Source organism: Pelophylax lessonae (assembly GCF_965119305.1).
Source record: "Pelophylax lessonae genome assembly, contig: HAP1_SCAFFOLD_335, whole genome shotgun sequence".
Taxonomy (NCBI): domain Eukaryota; kingdom Metazoa; phylum Chordata; class Amphibia; order Anura; family Ranidae; genus Pelophylax; species Pelophylax lessonae.
The window spans coordinates 27,027-43,389 of record NW_028120009.1 but is presented as its reverse complement, the minus strand read 5'-3'; the positions used below and the strand labels follow the sequence as shown (position 1 = coordinate 43,389).

Below are 16,363 nucleotides of genomic sequence, written 5' to 3'. Positions count from 1 at the left end.
AGCGTTTTTGGAGCTGAAAAACACTCAAAAATGCCCAGCTGTGAATGGAGCCAACCCCTAACCTAGCAAAATAAATAAATAAGTAATAAATAAATAAATAAATGATAATAAATAATAATTTCATAAGTAAAGCGAATGAAAATGCTGAAAATTACAGCAACAAATGATAAATCAGATGATATTTTTTTTCTATTGGCCAATAAAAAAAAAACACCAAAAGTCAAAAACGCTTTAAAAACATTTTACAAAAACTCTTGGAAACGTCCAATCAAACGCCTGAAAAAACGCTCACAAACACGACGCTCAGGTGTGAGGTGCAGCCTAAAGGGGGCCTCTACTTCCAATGGATGGGGATTTGTTCTGCGGATATGTGGCCGCCATGCTGATCCTCTGGCTTCAGCCGCTGACCGGTATACAGACCAGGAGTTTGCTTGTCTGGTGTGTCAGGTGAAGTCAGAGGCAGCCAGGAAATGAGCATTTTTAGGAAGACCTCAGCAGCCTGGTAGATGAATGGAGACCTCCAATGATTTGGGGGATTAGAGGGTTTATATTGGGGTGATGACCCCCCTGGCTGGGAATGGCGCACACCTACATGCCCTTTGTCGTCCATCTCGTTGTTGGTGAGTTTGACGCGGTCGAAGCTGATGATTTGCCTCATCCAGGTCTCCCCGGAGCAGGGGGAGTCGGGGTGGATGTAGAGTCGGGGGGTGATACATGAGTGGTCCGTGTTCCCGGCGACCATCCACTGCGAGCTGTGATAGACGTACCTGGAGAGATCATACAAATACTCACATTAATACCCCATGGGGGGGGGGTCATCCTACCTATATAGGGGGAGGGGCGCGAGGGGTAAAACCTGCCTACATGGGGGAGGGGGGCTTCAAGGGCTCATCCTGCCTACACAGGGGAGGGCTGCTACAGGAGCTCATTCTGCCTACACAGGGGAGGGGGGGCTCAATATGGGGGGGGGGGGCAAAGGCTCAGGCTGCTTATATGGCAGGAGGGGTTTACAGGGGTACAGCCTGCCTATATAAGGGGGGGGGGAATGGGCTCAGTGGCAAGGGTGATAATGGCTCATCATAGGGGGCTACAGGGGCCTACCCTGCCTATATGGGGAAGGGGGGGGTGACAGGGAGTCAGCCCACCTATATAGTGGAGATGGGGGGGGAAGGGGCTCAGCCTGCCTTTATTAAGTGCTTCTGGTAATGAAATGATGGAGGTCAGACTTGGGGGGGGGGATAGGCTGGGTGAGGATGTTGGGGGGGGATTGGGGAAGGGGGGTCACTGTGTTCTCCTGTCAATGAAATGATGGAGGTCAGACTGCGAGGGGGGGGGGGGTTGGGTGGTTGAGGTTATTAGGGGGGCTGGAATGGAGAAGGGGGGGTCACTGTGTTCTCCTGGTAATGAAATGATGGAGGTCAGAGGTCAGACTTGGGGGGGGGGTAGGCTGGGTGAGGATGTTGGGGGGGGATTGGGGAAGGGGGGTCACTGTGTTCTCCTGTCAATGAAATGATGGAGGTCAGAGGTCAGACTGCGAGGGGGGGGTTGGGTGGTTGAGGTTATTAGGGGGCTGGAATGGAGAAGGGGGGTCACTGTGTTCTCCTGGTAATGAAATGATGGAGGTCAGACTGCAAAGGGGGGGGGGTTGGATGGGTGAGGATCTTGGGGGGGGATTGGGTGGGGGGCTGGAATGAGAAAGGGAGGGTCACTGCGTGCTCCTAGTAATGAAATGATGGAGGTCAGAGGTCAGACTGCGAGGGGGGGGGTTGGGGGGGTAAGGATGTTGGGGTGGGGGGGATTGGGTGAGGGGGCTGGAATGGGGAAGGGGGGGTCACTGTGTTCCCCTAGTAATGAAATGATGGAGGTCAGAGGTCAGACCTGTATCTCTTGGAGTCCACCGGGATGATGTCCATGGCGATATAATACTGGTTGGCCGGATCCAATCCTTTCACCTTCACCCTCACCGATGGGAACATCCGCCTACAACACCGAGAAACCCATTATTACCCGAGACACAACATGGGATCCTGACATACAATGGTTGGGGGGGGGGGGGGAATCCTGACATACAATGGTGGGGGGGGGGGAATCCTGACATACAATGGTGGGGGGGGGGGGAATCCTGACATACAATGGTGGGGGGGGGAATCCTGACATACAATGGTGGGGGGGGGGATCCTGACATACAATGGTGGGGGGGGGGATCCTGACATACAATGGTGGGGGGGGGGGATCCTGACATACAATGGTGGGGGGGGGAATCCTGACATACAATGGTGGGGGGGGGGATCCTGACATACAATGGTGGGGGGGGGGGATCCTGACATACAATGGTGGGGGGGGGAATCCTGACATACAATGGTGGGGGGGGGGATCCTGACATACAATGGTGGGGGGGGGGATCCTGACATACAATGGTGGGGGGGGGGGATCCTGACATACAATGGTGGGGGATCCTGACATACAATGGTGGGGGGGGGGGGAATCCCGACATACAATGGTGGGGGGGGGGATCCTGACATACAATGGTGGGGGGGGGGGGATCCTGACATACAATGGTGGGGGGGGGGGATCCTGACATACAATGGTGGGGGGGGGGATCCTGACATACAATGGTGGGGGGGGGGGATCCTGACATACAATGGTGGGGGGGGATCCTGACATACAATGGTGGGGGGGGGGGATCCTGACATACAATGGTGGGGGGATCCTGACATACAATGGTGGGGGGGGGGGATCCTGACATACAATGGTGGGGGGGATCCTGACATACAATGGTGGGGGGGATCCTGACATACAATGGTGGGGGGGGGGGATCCTGACATACAATGGTGGGGGGGATCCTGACATACAATGGTGGGGGGGATCCTGACATACAATGGTGGGGGGGGGGGATCCTGACATACAATGGTGGGGGGATCCTTACATATATACTACACATATACTGCTCTACTACATATATACCTCATATATACTGCTCTACTACATATATACTACATATACTATACTGCTCTGCTACATATATACTACATATATACTGCTCTACTACATATATACTACTTATATACTGCTCTATAACATATATACTACTTATATACTGCTCTACAACATATATACTGCTATACTACATATATACTACAGATATACTGCTCTACTACATATATACTAAATATATATTGCTCTGCTCCATATATACTGCTCTACTTTATATATACTACATATATACTGCTCTACAAAATATATACTGCTATACTACATATATACTACATATATACTACATATATACTGCTCTACTACATATATACTGCTTTACTACACATCTACATATAAACGGAGTTGGTTTACATTCACAATGACAGACACACATTTTTAAAATGCCTGACGCATCGTTATTCTATGGAGGGTGCGGGTATGGGGAGTGCGGGTATGGGGAGTGCGGGTACGGAGGGTGCGGGTATGGGGAGTGCAGGTACGGAGGGTGCGGGTATGGGGAGTGCAGGTACGGAGGGTGCGGGTATGGGGAGTGCGGGTATGGAGGGTGCGGGTATGGGGAGAGCGGGTATGGGGGGGGTGCGGGTATGGGGGGTGCGGGTATGGGGGTATGGGTATGGGGGGGTACGGGTATGGGGAGTGCGGGTATGGGGGTGCGGGTATGGGGAGTTCGGGTATGGGTGGTGCGGGTATGGGGTGTGGGGGGAGTGCGGGTATGGGGGCTGCGGGTATGGAGGGTGCGGGTATGGGTGTGGGGTGAGTGCGGGTATGGAGGGGGGGAATGGGGGGTGGGGGTCGTGCAGGTATTGCGGGTGGGGGTATGGGGGGGTGCGGGTATGGGGAGTGCAGGTATGGAGGGTGTGGGTATGGGGGTGCTGATATGGGGGGTGCAGGTATGGGGGGGATGCGGGTATGGAGGGTACGGGTATGGGGGTGCGGGTATGGGGAGTGCAGGTATGGGGGTGCGGGTATGGGGAGTGCGGGTATGGGGGGTGCGGGTATGGGGAGTGCGGATACGGAGGGTGTGGGTATGGGGAGTGCAGGTACGGAGGGTGCGGGTATGGGGAGTGCGGGTATGGGGGGGTGTGGGTATGGGGAGTGCGGATACGGAGGGTGTGGGTATGGGGAGTGCGGGTATGGGGAGTGCAGGTACGGAGGGTGCGGGTATGGGGATTGCGGGTATGGGGATTGTGGGTATGGGGGGTGCGGGTATGGGTGTTGGGGTGGGGTGAGTGCGGGTATGGAGGGGGGGAATGGGGGGTGGGGGGAGTGCAGGTATTGCGGGTGCGGGTGTGGGGGGTGCGGGGGTGTGGGAAGTGCGGGTATGGAGGGGGGGAATGGGGGGGGTGGGTATTGGGGGGGGGGGTGGGGGGAGTGCAGGTATGGGGGGGTGCGGGGGTGTGGGGGTGGGGGGAGTGCGGGTATGGAGGGGGGGAATGGGGGGTGCGGGGAGTGTGGGTATGGAAGTGTAAGTCCACCCCCCCCTTTTATTGGTTGAACTGGATGGACTTGTGCCCTTTTTCATTCAGACTATGAAAATCGATCGATGTGTGCGGTTTGCTCAGGATGGTTCTTGTATCGAGGATCCATGCAAGCACAACAGTTTTATTCTCCTCATGCTTCTCAAACCTTTTGGTGAGGCTGTCCCTCCCTGCCTACATGCTTTGATGCCTCGTGTGTTGGGTCCTTCATTCTGTTGAAGAATCATCTTCAGCACTCACACATGGGAGGACAGAGGACACAGATGAGTGGTAATGACTCCCCTCCAGTGTTCCTTCCTCAATGGGTAGGAGCGTCATGTTGGCTACAATGTCCCACTGATCTGCAGTAGGACAAGAATGTCCTCCAAGTCCATATTCACCAGAATATATGGTGAGAGCTCCCTTCTCCTCCAGCATCCTCTGTAACATGTGTAGAGCTGAGTTCCATCGTGTTGGACAGCCGCTATCAGGTCGTTTTTGGGTAGGCCAAGGTCTTCCTGAATGCACCTCAGTCACTGCTTGGCAAGAAATGGCCTGCGCACTTCTTCAGCATGCTAATAATGTCCAGCAAAGCTTTCTGGTGTGACAGACCATCATTTACCACCAGTTGGAGGGTGTGTGCCATGCAACTTCAGCAAGTCTCATACCTTTCACCATGTTCGCTCCGCTGTCTCGAAGCACAAGCATCACTCGGTCTTTGGTGATTCCCCATTCTTCTAGCATGCCTAGAAACCTTTCTCTAATGTACTCCCCAGTGTGGGATCCTTGCATCACTTTTGTATTCAACACCAAATGCCTTCTTGTCCATCCGCTGTCAATGAAGTGACATGTAAGACTCATTAGTGACTCTGTTTGTCCTGACCAGCAGTCAGTCGTGAATGAGAGTGAGTTGCCAGCATTCTCTGGTTGCAGCATAGCCTTTACTTTGTCAATGACCTTTTGGTGAATCTTTTCAGTTTGATAATACTTCTCACTCTTCAGTGTGTAGCTTGGCTCAAGTATGGACATCAACCACTGAAATCCTGAGTCAGACACCATTGTAAATAGCAGTTATCAGTGACAATCATCTCTGATTACTCTGTCCAGTAGTTGGGATCTTCCATCAGATTTTAGCCACCTGTTTTTTTCTGAAACATATCTGTTATTGTTGCCTGGGATAGGGATCATTCACCTTGTGATTCATTGTGTTTTCTGTGCTGCATTATACAATGCAACATGATGAACTCTAATGCCTCGTACACACGCATCAAAATTCGGCCGGGAATTTTAGTCCAACGACCGATCCGCCGATTTTCGGATGGTTAAGCCCGGTACACACGCAACGATTATCAGCCGACCGGTCGTCCATCTTTTGTCCAGAGTGGTGTTTTGTTGGTTGGAATGTGCCTAGACTGCACACCAATTTTCTCACCCAACAAAATTCTACTTCAGAAGTGATGTCATGTGATAGAAGTGATGTCATGTGATAGAAGTGATGTCATGTGATAGGAGTGATGTCATGTGATAGGAGTGATGTCATGTGATAGAAGTGATGTCATGTGATAGAAGTGATGTCATGTGATAGGAGTGATGTCATGTGATAGGAGTGATGTCATGTGATAGAAGTGTTGTCATGTGATAGGAGTGATGTCATGTGATAGGAGTGATGTCATGTGATAGAAGTGATGTCATGTGATAGGAGTGATGTCATGTGATAGGAGTGATGTCATGTGATAGGAGTGATGTCATGTGTTGGTTGCTTTTTTTGTGTTCTTCTTCTCTGAGCATGCCCAGTCTTGCTCATCAGATTTTTCCCTGTCGAAATCTGTACTGACTGCACGAAAATCGGCCGTTGTGTTGACGGCCAACAAAAATTTTATAGTCTGCACACCAGATTTTTTTCGGCCGAAAAGTCGGAATTGGTTGTCGGAAGCATCATACTAACAAGCCGAAAATCGGCAGATCGGACGTTGGCCGAAAATTGCCAGCCGATTTTCGACGTGTGTGTACGGGGCTTTAGTATGATGCTTCCGACAACCGACTCCGACTTTTCGGCTGAAAAAATTCTGGTGTGCATGCTATAAAATTTTTGTCCTCCGTCAAAACACAGCTGATTTTCGTGCAGTCGGTACAGATTTCGACAGGGAAAAATCTGATGAGCAAGTCTGGGCATGCTCAGAGAAGAAAGAACACAAAGAAAGCAATCCAACACATGACATCACTCTTATCACATGACATCACTTCTATCACATGACATCACTTCTATCACATGACATCACTCCTATCACATGACATCACTTCTATCACATGACATCACTCCTATCACATGACATCACTTCTATCACATGACATCACTTCTATCACATGACATCACTTCTATCACATGACATCACTTCTATCACATGACATCACTTCTATCACATGACATCACTCCTATCACATGACATCACTCCTATCACATGACATCACTCCTATCACATGACATCACTTCTATAACATGACATCACTCCTATCACATGACATCACTCCCATCACATGACATCACTCCCATCACATGACATCACTTCTATCACATGACATCACTTCTATCACATGACATCACTCCTATCACATGACATCACTTCTATCACATGACATCACTCCTATCACATGACATCACTTCTATCACATGACATCACTCCTATCACATGACATCACTTCTATCACATGACATCACTCCTATCACATGACAACACTTCTATCACATGACATCACTCCTATCACATGACATCACTCCTATCACATGACATCACTTCTGTCACATGACATCACTTCTATCACATGACATCACTTCTATCACATGACATCACTTCTATCACATGACATCACTTCTATCACATGACATCACTTCTATCACATGACATCACTCCTATCACATGACATCACTTCTATCACATGACATCACTTCTATCACATGACATCACTTCTATCACATGACATCACTCCTGTCACATGACATCACTTCTATCACATGACAACACTTCTATCACATGACATCACTCCTATCACATGACATCACTTCTATCACATGACATCACTTCTATCACATGACATCACTCCTATCACATGACATCACTCCTATCACATGACATCACTTCTATCACATGACATCACTCCTATCACATGACATCACTTCTATCACATGACATCACTCCTATCACATGACATCACTCCTATCACATGACATCACTCCTATCACATGACATCACTCCCATCACATGACATCACTCCTATCACATGACATCACTTCTATCACATGACATCACTCCTATCACATGACATCACTCCTATCACATGACATCACTTCTATCACATGACAACACTTCTATCACATGACATCACTCCTATCACATGACATCACTTCTATCACATGACATCACTTCTATCACATGACATCACTCCTATCACATGACATCACTTCTATCACATGACATCACTTCTATCACATGACATCACTTCTATCACATGACATCACTCCTATCACATGACATCACTTCTATCACATGACATCACTCCTATCACATGACAACACTTCTATCACATGACATCACTTCTATCACATGACATCACTCCTATCACATGACATCACTCCTATCACATGACATCACTCCTATCACATGACATCACTCCTATCACATGACATCACTTCTATCACATGACATCACTCCTATCTTATGACATCACTTCTATCACATGACATCACTCCTATCACATGACATCACTTCTATCACATGACATCACTTCTATCACATGACATCACTCCTATCACATGACAACACTTCTATCACATGACATCACTCCTATCACATGACATCACTCCTATCACATGACATCACTTCTATCACATGACATCACTCCTATCACATGACATCACTTCTATCACATGACATCACTTCTATCACATGACATCACTCCTATCACATGACAACACTTCTATCACATGACATCACTCCTATCACATGACATCACTCCTATCACATGACATCACTTCTATCACATGACATCACTTCTATCACATGACAACACTTCTATCACATGACATCACTCCTATCACATGACATCACTCCTATCACATGACATCACTTCTGTCACATGACATCACTTCTATCACATGACATCACTCCCATCACATGACATCACTCCTATCACATGACATCACTTCTATCACATGACAACACTTCTATCACATGACATCACTCCTATCACATGACATCACTTCTATCACATGACATCACTTCTATCACATGACATCACTCCTGTCACATGACATCACTTCTATCACATGACAACACTTCTATCACATGACATCACTCCTATCACATGACATCACTTCTATCACATGACATCACTTCTATCACATGACATCACTCCTATCACATGACATCACTCCTATCACATGACAACACTTCTATCACATGACATCACTCCTATCACATGACATCACTCCTATCACATGACATCACTTCTATCACATGACAACACTTCTATCACATGACATCACTCCTATCACATGACATCACTCCTATCACATGACATCACTTCTATCACATGACATCACTCCTATCACATGACATCACTCCTATCACATGACATCACTCCTATCACATGACATCACTCCTATCACATGACATCACTTCTGAAGTAGAATTTTGTTGGGCGAGAAAATTTGTGTGCAGTCTAGGCACATTCCAACCAACAGACACCACTCTGGACAAAAGATGGACGACCGGTCGGCGGAAATTCGTTGTGTGTGTACCGGGCTTTAGATTGGCCCAAAGATTAGACATATTTTTGGTTGTTGCAGTTATTGATTACATTGTTTGCACACTGCTGCTGATTTTCCTGGCGATGGAGAAGAGAAAAACTCCCAGACCGCACTTTATTCTTTATAACAACTCTCCATCCATCTCCACTGAAACAAGAAAGAGTCAGACACTAATATAGGCTTAACCAAAATGGCTGGCTGGCACCCTGTGGTAGATAGCTGGCTTGCACCCTGTGGTAGATGGCTGGCTTGCACCCTGTGGTGGGTGGCTGGCTGGCTGGCACCCTGTGGTGGGTGGCTGGCTGGCACCCTGTGGTGGGTGGCTGGCTGGCACCCTGTGGTGGGTGGCTGGCACCCTGTGGTGGGTGGCTGGCTGGCACCCTGTGGTAGATAGCTGGCTTGCACCCTGTGGTGGGTGGCTGGCTGGCACCCTGTGGTGGGTGGCTGGCTGGCACCCTGTGGTGGGTGGCTGGCACCCTGTGGTGGGTGGCTGGCTGGCACCCTGTGGTGGGTGGCTGGCACCCTGTGGTAGATAGCTGGCTTGCACCCTGTGGTAGGTGGCTGGCTGGCACCCTGTGGTGGGTGGCTGGCACCCTGTGGTAGATGGCTGGCTTGCACCCTGTGGTAGATGGCTGGCTTGCACCCTGTGGTGGCTGGCTGGCTGGCACCCTGTGGTAGATGGCTGGCTGGCACCCTGTGGTGGGTGGCTGGCTGGCACCCTGTGGTGGGTGGCTGGCACCCTGTGGTAGATGGCTGGCTTGCACCCTGTGGTAGATGGCTGGCTTGCACCCTGTGGTGGGTGGCTGGCTGGCTGGCACCCTGTGGTAGATGGCTGGCTTGCACCCTGTGGTGGGTGGCTGGCTGGCTGGCACCCTGTGGTGGGTGGCTGGCTGGCACCCTGTGGTGGGTGGCTGGCACCCTGTGGTAGATGGCTGGCTTGCACCCTGTGGTAGATGGCTGGCTTGCACCCTGTGGTAGATGGCTGGCTTGCACCCTGTGGTGGCTGGCTGGCTGGCTGGCACCCTGTGGTAGATGGCTGGCTGGCACCCTGTGGTGGGTGGCTGGCTGGCACCCTGTGGTGGGTGGCTGGCACCCTGTGGTAGATGGCTGGCTTGCACCCTGTGGTAGATGGCTGGCTTGCACCCTGTGGTGGGTGGCTGGCTGGCTGGCACCCTGTGGTAGATGGCTGGCTTGCACCCTGTGGTGGGTGGCTGGCTGGCTTGCACCCTGTGGTGGGTGGCTGGCTGGCTGGCACCCTGTGGTGGGTGGCTGGCTGGCACCCTGTGGTGGGTGGCTGGCTGGCACCCTGTGGTGGGTGGCTGGCACCCTGTGGTGGGTGGCTGGCTGGCACCCTGTGGTGGGTGGCTGGCACCCTGTGGTAGATAGCTGGCTTGCACCCTGTGGTAGGTGGCTGGCTGGCACCCTGTGGTGGGTGGCTGGCACCCTGTGGTAGATGGCTGGCTTGCACCCTGTGGTAGATGGCTGGCTTGCACTCTGTGGTGGCTGGCTGGCTGGCACCCTGTGGTAGATGGCTGGCTGGCACCCTGTGGTGGGTGGCTGGCTGGCACCCTGTGGTGGGTGGCTGGCACCCTGTGGTAGATGGCTGGCTTGCACCCTGTGGTAGATGGCTGGCTTGCACCCTGTGGTGGGTGGCTGGCTGGCTGGCACCCTGTGGTGGGTGGCTGGCTGGCACCCTGTGGTGGGTGGCTGGCTGGCACCCTGTGGTGGGTGGCTGGCTGGCTGGCACCCTGTGGTGGGTGGCTGGCTGGCACCCTGTGGTGGGTGGCTGGCTGGCACCCTGTGGTGGGTGGCTGGCACCCTGTGGTAGATAGCTGGCTTGCACCCTGTGGTAGGTGGCTGGCTGGCACCCTGTGGTGGGTGGCTGGCACCCTGTGGTAGATGGCTGGCTTGCACCCTGTGGTAGATGGCTGGCTTGCACCCTGTGGTGGCTGGCTGGCTGGCACCCTGTGGTAGATGGCTGGCTGGCACCCTGTGGTGGGTGGGTGGCTGGCTGGCACCCTGTGGTGGGTGGCTGGCACCCTGTGGTAGATGGCTGGCTTGCACCCTGTGGTAGATGGCTGGCTTGCACCCTGTGGTGGGTGGCTGGCTGGCTGGCACCCTGTGGTAGATGGCTGGCTTGCACCCTGTGGTGGGTGGCTGGCTGGCTGGCACCCTGTGGTGGGTGGCTGGCTGGCACCCTGTGGTGGCTGGCTGGCTTGCACCCTGTGGTGGGTGGCTGGCTGGCTGGCACCCTGTGGTGGGTGGCTGGCTGGCACCCTGTGGTGGGTGGCTGGCTGGCACCCTGTGGTAGATAGCTGGCTTGCACCCTGTGGTAGATGGCTGGCTTGCACCCTGTGGTAGATGGCTGGCTTGCACCCTGTGGTGGGTGGCTGGCTGGCTGGCACCCTGTGGTGGGTGGCTGGCTGGCACCCTGTGGTAGGTGGCTGGCACCCTGTGGTGGGTGGCTGGCTGGCACCCTGTGGTAGATGGCTGGCTGGCACCCTGTGGTGGGTGGCTGGCTGGCACCCTGTGGTGGGTGGCTGGCTGGCACCCTGTGGTGGGTGGCTGGCTGGCACCCTGTGGGCGGCTGGCTGGCACCCTTTGGTGGCTGCCTGGCACTGGGTGGGTGGGTGGCAACCTGGCTGTCTGGCACCCTTTTGTGGCTGGCTGGTACCCTGTGTGGTGGCTGGCACATACAGGTCCAGGGCCTGTGGCTGGTTGGTACACAGTGGGTGGCTGTGATTGGGTGGCCGCAGCAGCTGTGTTACAGAACAGATACAGAACTCTCTGTCCCGGCCGACCGCCTGTGCAGCATGCAAACTCCAGTGTGGCAGCGGCGGGTAAAACACACTGTAAGGAGGCTGAGGGAGGCGGCCTAAGAGCTGCCCAGTGCGCGGAGGTGCGTGGCGCAACATACGCAATGACATCACAGCAATATCGGTAATCAAAAGGGCCATTCTGATACATCGAGGAAAGTGCATATCGGCCCCAAATATATCGGTGTTGCTGATAATCAGTCGATCTCTAATATATCATTGTCACTATTATATAGGATTTATATATTATTATTATCATTAATCCAAAAGAGAGTGCAGCACTGCGGGGGTTGGAAGCGGAACGCACAGCGAAGGTTTTATTTGGTCGTGGAGGAAGACGAGTTTCATCAAAATCTTCCCCTGTGCGTTCCGCTTCCAGGACCTGTCCTGTGCCGCACTTTGCTCTGCATTCTATGTAGTGCCGCTCTGCTCTGCACCATTTATTATCTCTGATCTGTGCGCAACCATTGGATATTATCACACAGGATTTATAGATTATTATTATTATTATTATAGAGGATTTATATATCGCAGAGCGTTGCACCATGAATCTTAATGGCGGGATCACCGGGGAATCTTATTGGTGGGTCACCGGGGGAATCTTATTGGCGGGATCACCGGGGGAATATTATTGGCGGGATCACCAGGGAAATCTTATTGGCGGGATCAACGGGGGAATCTTATTGGATGGATCACCAGGGAAATCTTATTGGTGGGATCACCGGGGGAATCTTATTGGCGGGATCACCGGGGGAATCTTATTGGCGGGATCACCGGGGGAATCTTATTGGTGGGATCACCGGGGGAATATTATTGGCAGGATCACCAGGGAAATCTTATTGGCGGGATCACCGGGGGAATCTTATTGGCGGGATCACCGGGGGAATCTTATTGGTGGGATCACCGGGGGAATATTATTGGCAGGATCACCAGGGAAATCTTATTGGCGGGATCACCGGGGGAATCTTATTGGCCAGATCAATGGGGGAATCTTATTGGCGGGATCAATGGGGGAATCTTATTGGCGGGATCACCGGGGGAATCTTATTGGCGGGATCAGCGGGGGAATTTTATTGGCGGGATCACTGGGGGGAATCTTATTGGCGGGATCACTGGGGGAATCTTATTGGCAGGATCATCAGGGAAATCTTATTGGCGGGATCACCGGGGGAATCTTATTGGCGGGATCAATGGGGGAATCTTATTGGCGGGATCACTGGGGAAATCTTATTGGCGGGATCACCGGGGGAAATCTTATTGGCGGGATCACCGGGGGAATCTTATTGGCGGGATCACTGGGGAAATCTTATTGGCGGGATCACCGGGGGAAATCTTATTGGTGGGATCACCGGGGGAATCTTATTGGCGGGATCAACGGGGGAATCTTATTGGCGGGATCAATGGGGGAATCTACTTGGTGGGATCAATGGGGGAATCTTATTGGCGGGATCACCAGGGAAATCTTATTGGTGGGATCACCGGGGGAATCTTATTGGTGGGATCACCGGGGGAATCTTAATGGCGGGATCACCGGGGGAATCTTATTGGCGGGATCACCGGGGGAATCTTATTGGTGGGATCACCGGGGGAATATTATTGGCAGGATCACCGGGGGATTCTTATTGGCGGGATCACCAGGGAAATCTTATTGGCGGGATCACCGGGGGAATCTTATTGGCAAGATCAATGGGGGAATCTTATTGGCGGGATCACTGGGGGAATCTTATTGGCGGGATCACTGGGGGAATCTTATTGGTGGGATCACCGGGGGATTCTTATTGGTGGGATCACCGGGGAATCTTATTGGCGGGATCACCGGGGGAATCTTATTGGCGGGATCACCGGGGGAATCTTATTGGCGGGATCACCGGGGGAATATTATTGGCGGGATCACCAGGGAAATCTTATTGGCGGGATCAATGGGGGAATCTACTTGGTGGGATCAATGGGGGAATCTTATTGGCGGGATCACCAGGGAAATCTTATTGGTGGGATCACCGGGGGAATTTTATTGGTGGGATCACCGGGGGAATCTTAATGGCGGGATCACCGGGGGAAATCTTATTGGTGGGATCACCGGGGGAATCTTATTGGCGGGATCAGCGGGGGAATTTTATTGGCGGGATCACTGGGGGGATTGGCGGGATCACTGGGGGAATCTTATTGGCAGGATCATCAGGGAAATCTTATTGGCGGAATCACCGGGGGAATCTTATTGGCGGGATCACCGGGGAAATCTTATTGGCGGGATCACCGGGGGAATCTTATTGGTGGAATCACTGGGGGAATCTTATTGGCGGGATCACCGGGGAAATCTTATTGGTGGGATCACCGGGGGATTCTTATTGATGGGATCACTGGGGAAATCTTATTGGTGGGATCACCGGGGGATTCTTATTGGTGGGATCACCGGGGAATCTTATTGGCGGGATCACCGGGGGATTCTTATTGGTGGGATCACCGGGGAATCTTATTGGCGGGATCACTGGGGGAATCTTATTGGCGGGATCACTGGGGGAATCTTATTGGTGGGATCACCGGGGGATTCTTATTGGTGGGATCACCGGGGAATCTTATTGGCGGGATCACTGGGGGAATCTTATTGGCGGGATCACTGGGGGAATCTTATTGGCGGGATCACCGGGGGAATCTTATTGGCGGGATCACCGGGGGAATATTATTGGCGGGATCACCAGGGAAATCTTATTGGCGGGATCAACGGGGGAATCTTATTGGCGGAATCAATTGGGGAATCTACTTGGTGGGATCAATGGGGGAATCTTATTGGCGGGATCACCAGGAAAATCTTATTGGTGGGATCACCGGGGGAATCTTATTGGTGGGATCACCGGGGGAATCTTAATGGCGGGATCACCGGGGGAATCTTATTGGCGGGATCACCGGGGGAATCTTATTGGTGGGATCACCAGGGGAATATTATTGGCAGGATCACCGGGGGAATCTTATTGGCGGGATCAATGGGGGAATCTTATTGGCGGGATCACCGGGGGAATCTTATTGGCGGGATCAGCGGGGGAATTTTATTGGCGGGATCACTGGGGGGAATCTTATCGGCGGGATCACTGGGGGAATCTTATTGGCAGGATCATCAGGGAAATCTTATTGGCGGGATCACCGGGGGAATCTTATTGGCGGGATCAATGGGGGAATCTTATTGGCGGGATCACCAGGGGAATCTTATTGGCGGGATCACCGGGGAAATCTTATTGGCGGGATCACCGGGGGAAATCTTATTGGTGGGATCACCGGGGGAATCTTATTGGCGGGATCACCAGGGGAATATTATTGGCGGGATCACCAGGGAAATCTTATTGGCGGGTTTAACGGGGGAATCTTATTGGCGGGATCAATGGGGGAATCTACTTGGGGGGATCAATGGGGGAATCTTATTGGCGGGATCACCAGGGAAATCTTATTGGTGGGATCACCGGGGGAATCCTATTGGTGGGATCACCGGGGGAATCTTATTGGCGGGATCACCGGGGGAATCTTAATGGCGGGATCACCGGGGGAATCTTATTGGCGGGATCAACGGGGGAATCTTATTGGTGGGATCACCGGGGGAATATTATTGGTGGGATCAATGGGGGAATCTTATTGGCGGGATCACCGGGGGAATCTTATTGGCGGGATCAGCGGGGGAATTTTATTTGCGGGATCACCGGGGGAATCTTATTGGCGGGATCACCGGGGGAATATTATTGGCGGGATCACCAGGGAAATCTTATTGGCGGGATCAACGGGGGAATCTTATTGGCGGGATCAATGGGGGAATCTACTTGGTGGGATCAATGGGGGAATCTTATTGGCGGGATCACCAGGGAAATCTTATTGGTGGGATCACCGGGGGAATTTTATTGGTGGGATCACCGGGGGAATCTTAATGGCGGGATCACCGGGGGAATCTTATTGGCGGGATCAGCGGGGGAATTTTATTGGCGGGATCACTAGGGGGAATCTTATTGGCGGGATCACTGGGGGAATCTTATTGGCGGGATCAGCGGGGAAATCTTATTGGCGGGATCACCGGGGGAATCTTATTGGTGGAATCACTGGGGGAATCTTATTGGCGGGATCACCGGGGAAATCTTATTGGTGGGATCACCGGGGGATTCTTATTGATGGGATCACTGGGGAAATCTTATTGGTGGGATCACCGGGGGATTCTTATTGGTGGGATCACCGGGGAATCTTATTGGCGGGATCACCGGGGGATTCTTATTGGTGGGATCACCGGGGAATCTTATTGGCGGGATCACTGGGGGAATCTT

General features: G+C 52.2%; 1 protein-coding gene across 1 annotated transcript in view; it reads right to left on the bottom strand.

Annotated features, from left to right (window-relative positions):
- The window catches only part of LOC309543733 (T-box transcription factor TBX22-like), a gene marked incomplete at its 3' end in the record, with an annotated part of 60,418 nt that overhangs the window by 19,544 nt on the left and 24,511 nt on the right, over positions 1-16,363 (bottom strand). Inside the window, exons 2-3 of the mRNA XM_082276179.1 lie at positions 1,879-1,980; positions 593-767 (exon numbers count right to left, since the gene is read on the bottom strand). Coding sequence (XP_082132305.1) covers positions 593-767; positions 1,879-1,980 — 277 coding nt within the window. The remainder of the gene's footprint in view (positions 1-592; positions 768-1,878; positions 1,981-16,363) is intronic.